Genomic DNA, 2,164 nt, shown 5'->3' on the forward strand with positions numbered 1-2,164 from the left:
TTATTATATATATATATATATATATATATATATATATGGATATATATATATATATATATGGAATTATTATATATTATAGCAAAATATGTTATTTTTTTGTCATCAATGTTATCAAGTTTTCCTTTTATTTTTTTCTATTTATACATTTATATTTGTACACTTACATATAATTACAGAAATGATAATAGTCTTATATCGTCAATTTCAGAATCCCATCGTTGTGGTCATGCTGTCACTGCCACATCCACGTTGGTCAAATCCATGTTTATTAAGTCCGTCATCTGTGGACAATTTGTTTCATGAAATGGGACACGCATTACACTCTATGCTTGGTCGAACGAAATATCAACATATTACTGGTACTAGATGCAGCACAGATTTCGCGGAAGTACCTAGTGTATTAATGGAATATTTTGCGAGTGATCCTAGGGTAAATATTCAATAATATATAGTATGATATGAATTATAATTACTGAAAATTATTTATATACAAATTTGAGTTAGTACTTAATGCGGTATGTACAATGAATGTTTTAATTCATTTATGCAATTACAGGTTGTATCAAAATTCGCAAAGCATTTTCAAACTCAAGAACCAATGCCAGAAAATTTATTACACAAATTATGCGCTTCAAAGAATATTTTTTCTGCCTCTGAATTACAAAACCAAGTATTCTATAGTATGTTGGATCAAGTATATCATAGTGGTAAACTAACGAAATCTACAATTGAGATTTTAGAAGATGTACAGAAGGAATATTATGGCCTTCCGTATGTGAAAAATACGGTATGTATTTTTATTAATTTTTGGCATTGATTCTAAAATACAGATGTTAAGCATTTACAAAAAAATAGATAATTAAAACCTAGTTCCATCAATGAAAGATTTATTTTAATTTCAGTTCGATTTACTGTTTATCTTTTTCTAATTTTTACAATTAAAAAAAAGATAGAATAAATTGAACCGAGATTAGTTAATTTTATAACATTAATTATGAAATCTTATCAAATCATTATTACAATTTTTTAATTTTCAATAACTAGATTCTCTTCTTCTAGAAATTAAAATTTAATGTCAATATAAAATCCTAAATGTAATTAAAGGATGTTTTATTTAACGTTTTACATTTTAATTTTTGAAAATTGAGATAGAATCTTTTTTTATTAGAAAAAAAATGAAGAATCATTAGATTATTAAATAACCGATTATTAAATTTATAAAATCAAATGAAAAATTATATAGCCTAACAGTAATTCAAAGAAGAATACCGAAAGATTTATTTTAAGTCTTTTTTATTAAATATATAAATAAATCTAAAGAATATATGTTAAAAGTTTGAGCAAATAATTAAACAGTTGTAGATGGAATTTTGCAATAAATTGAATAATGAATTAAGTTTCGATTTTTAATTAAGGTATATTAATTTTTGATACTACAATTTATCTCTTATCATAGGCATGGCAATTGAGATTTTCTCATTTGGTTGGATATGGTGCAAAATATTATTCTTATTTAATATCTCGTGCAATTGTCGCATGGATTTGGCAAACCTACTTTCACAACGATCCTTTCAGTCGATCAGCTGGCAATTGTTATAGAAGAGAATGCTTGGCGCACGGAGGCGGTAAACCGGTATCGTTATTATTGTCGGATTTTTTAAATAAAGAAGTTAATGCTGATACATTTGCAAAATCATTAATAAACGAAGTTGATATGAAAAATCTACATGTGCAAACAATAAAATAATTTAACGATGTAAATTTTTCTTGTATAGATATGTGTAGCACTGATGTGTGATGTTTCAATAATCTTGTAACAAATTTCTTGTAGTAAAATATAAAGAATATATTTTTATAAGAACAAAAAGTAATTATTGAAATGTATATTTTATTTCTGAAAAGAGAGTAACATATTTTACTTTTCTTTTTAATAGATTCATACACTAATATAAAATTATTTTTTTCTTATCAAAATCACCAAATCATTGTTTTTTTAATTTTCATAACTTTATTTATATATTTTAATTTTTGAAAATTAAGATAGAATTTTTTTTATTAGGAAAAAATGGAGAAATCATCAGATTATCGATTATTAAATAAATTTATGAAATTGAATGAAAGATTTTATATATATATATGTATATATATATATATATATATATAG

General features: G+C 23.7%; 1 protein-coding gene across 1 annotated transcript; it reads left to right on the forward strand.

Moving 5' to 3' along the window:
- Nucleotides 1-208: 208 nt before the first annotated feature.
- Nucleotides 209-1,747, forward strand: LOC105625536 (mitochondrial intermediate peptidase-like; the record flags this gene model as incomplete). The annotated part of the gene is made up of 3 exons (XM_012206857.1): nt 209-430; nt 557-787; nt 1,457-1,747. Coding segments are annotated over 3 exons (744 nt in total), but the record flags the coding sequence as incomplete, so codon positions are not given.
- Nucleotides 1,748-2,164: the final 417 nt, after the last annotated feature.

The sequence above is a fragment of the Atta cephalotes genome, assembly GCF_000143395.1.
Source record: "Atta cephalotes unplaced genomic scaffold scaffold02507, whole genome shotgun sequence".
Classification (NCBI taxonomy): Eukaryota; Metazoa; Arthropoda; class Insecta; order Hymenoptera; family Formicidae; genus Atta; species Atta cephalotes.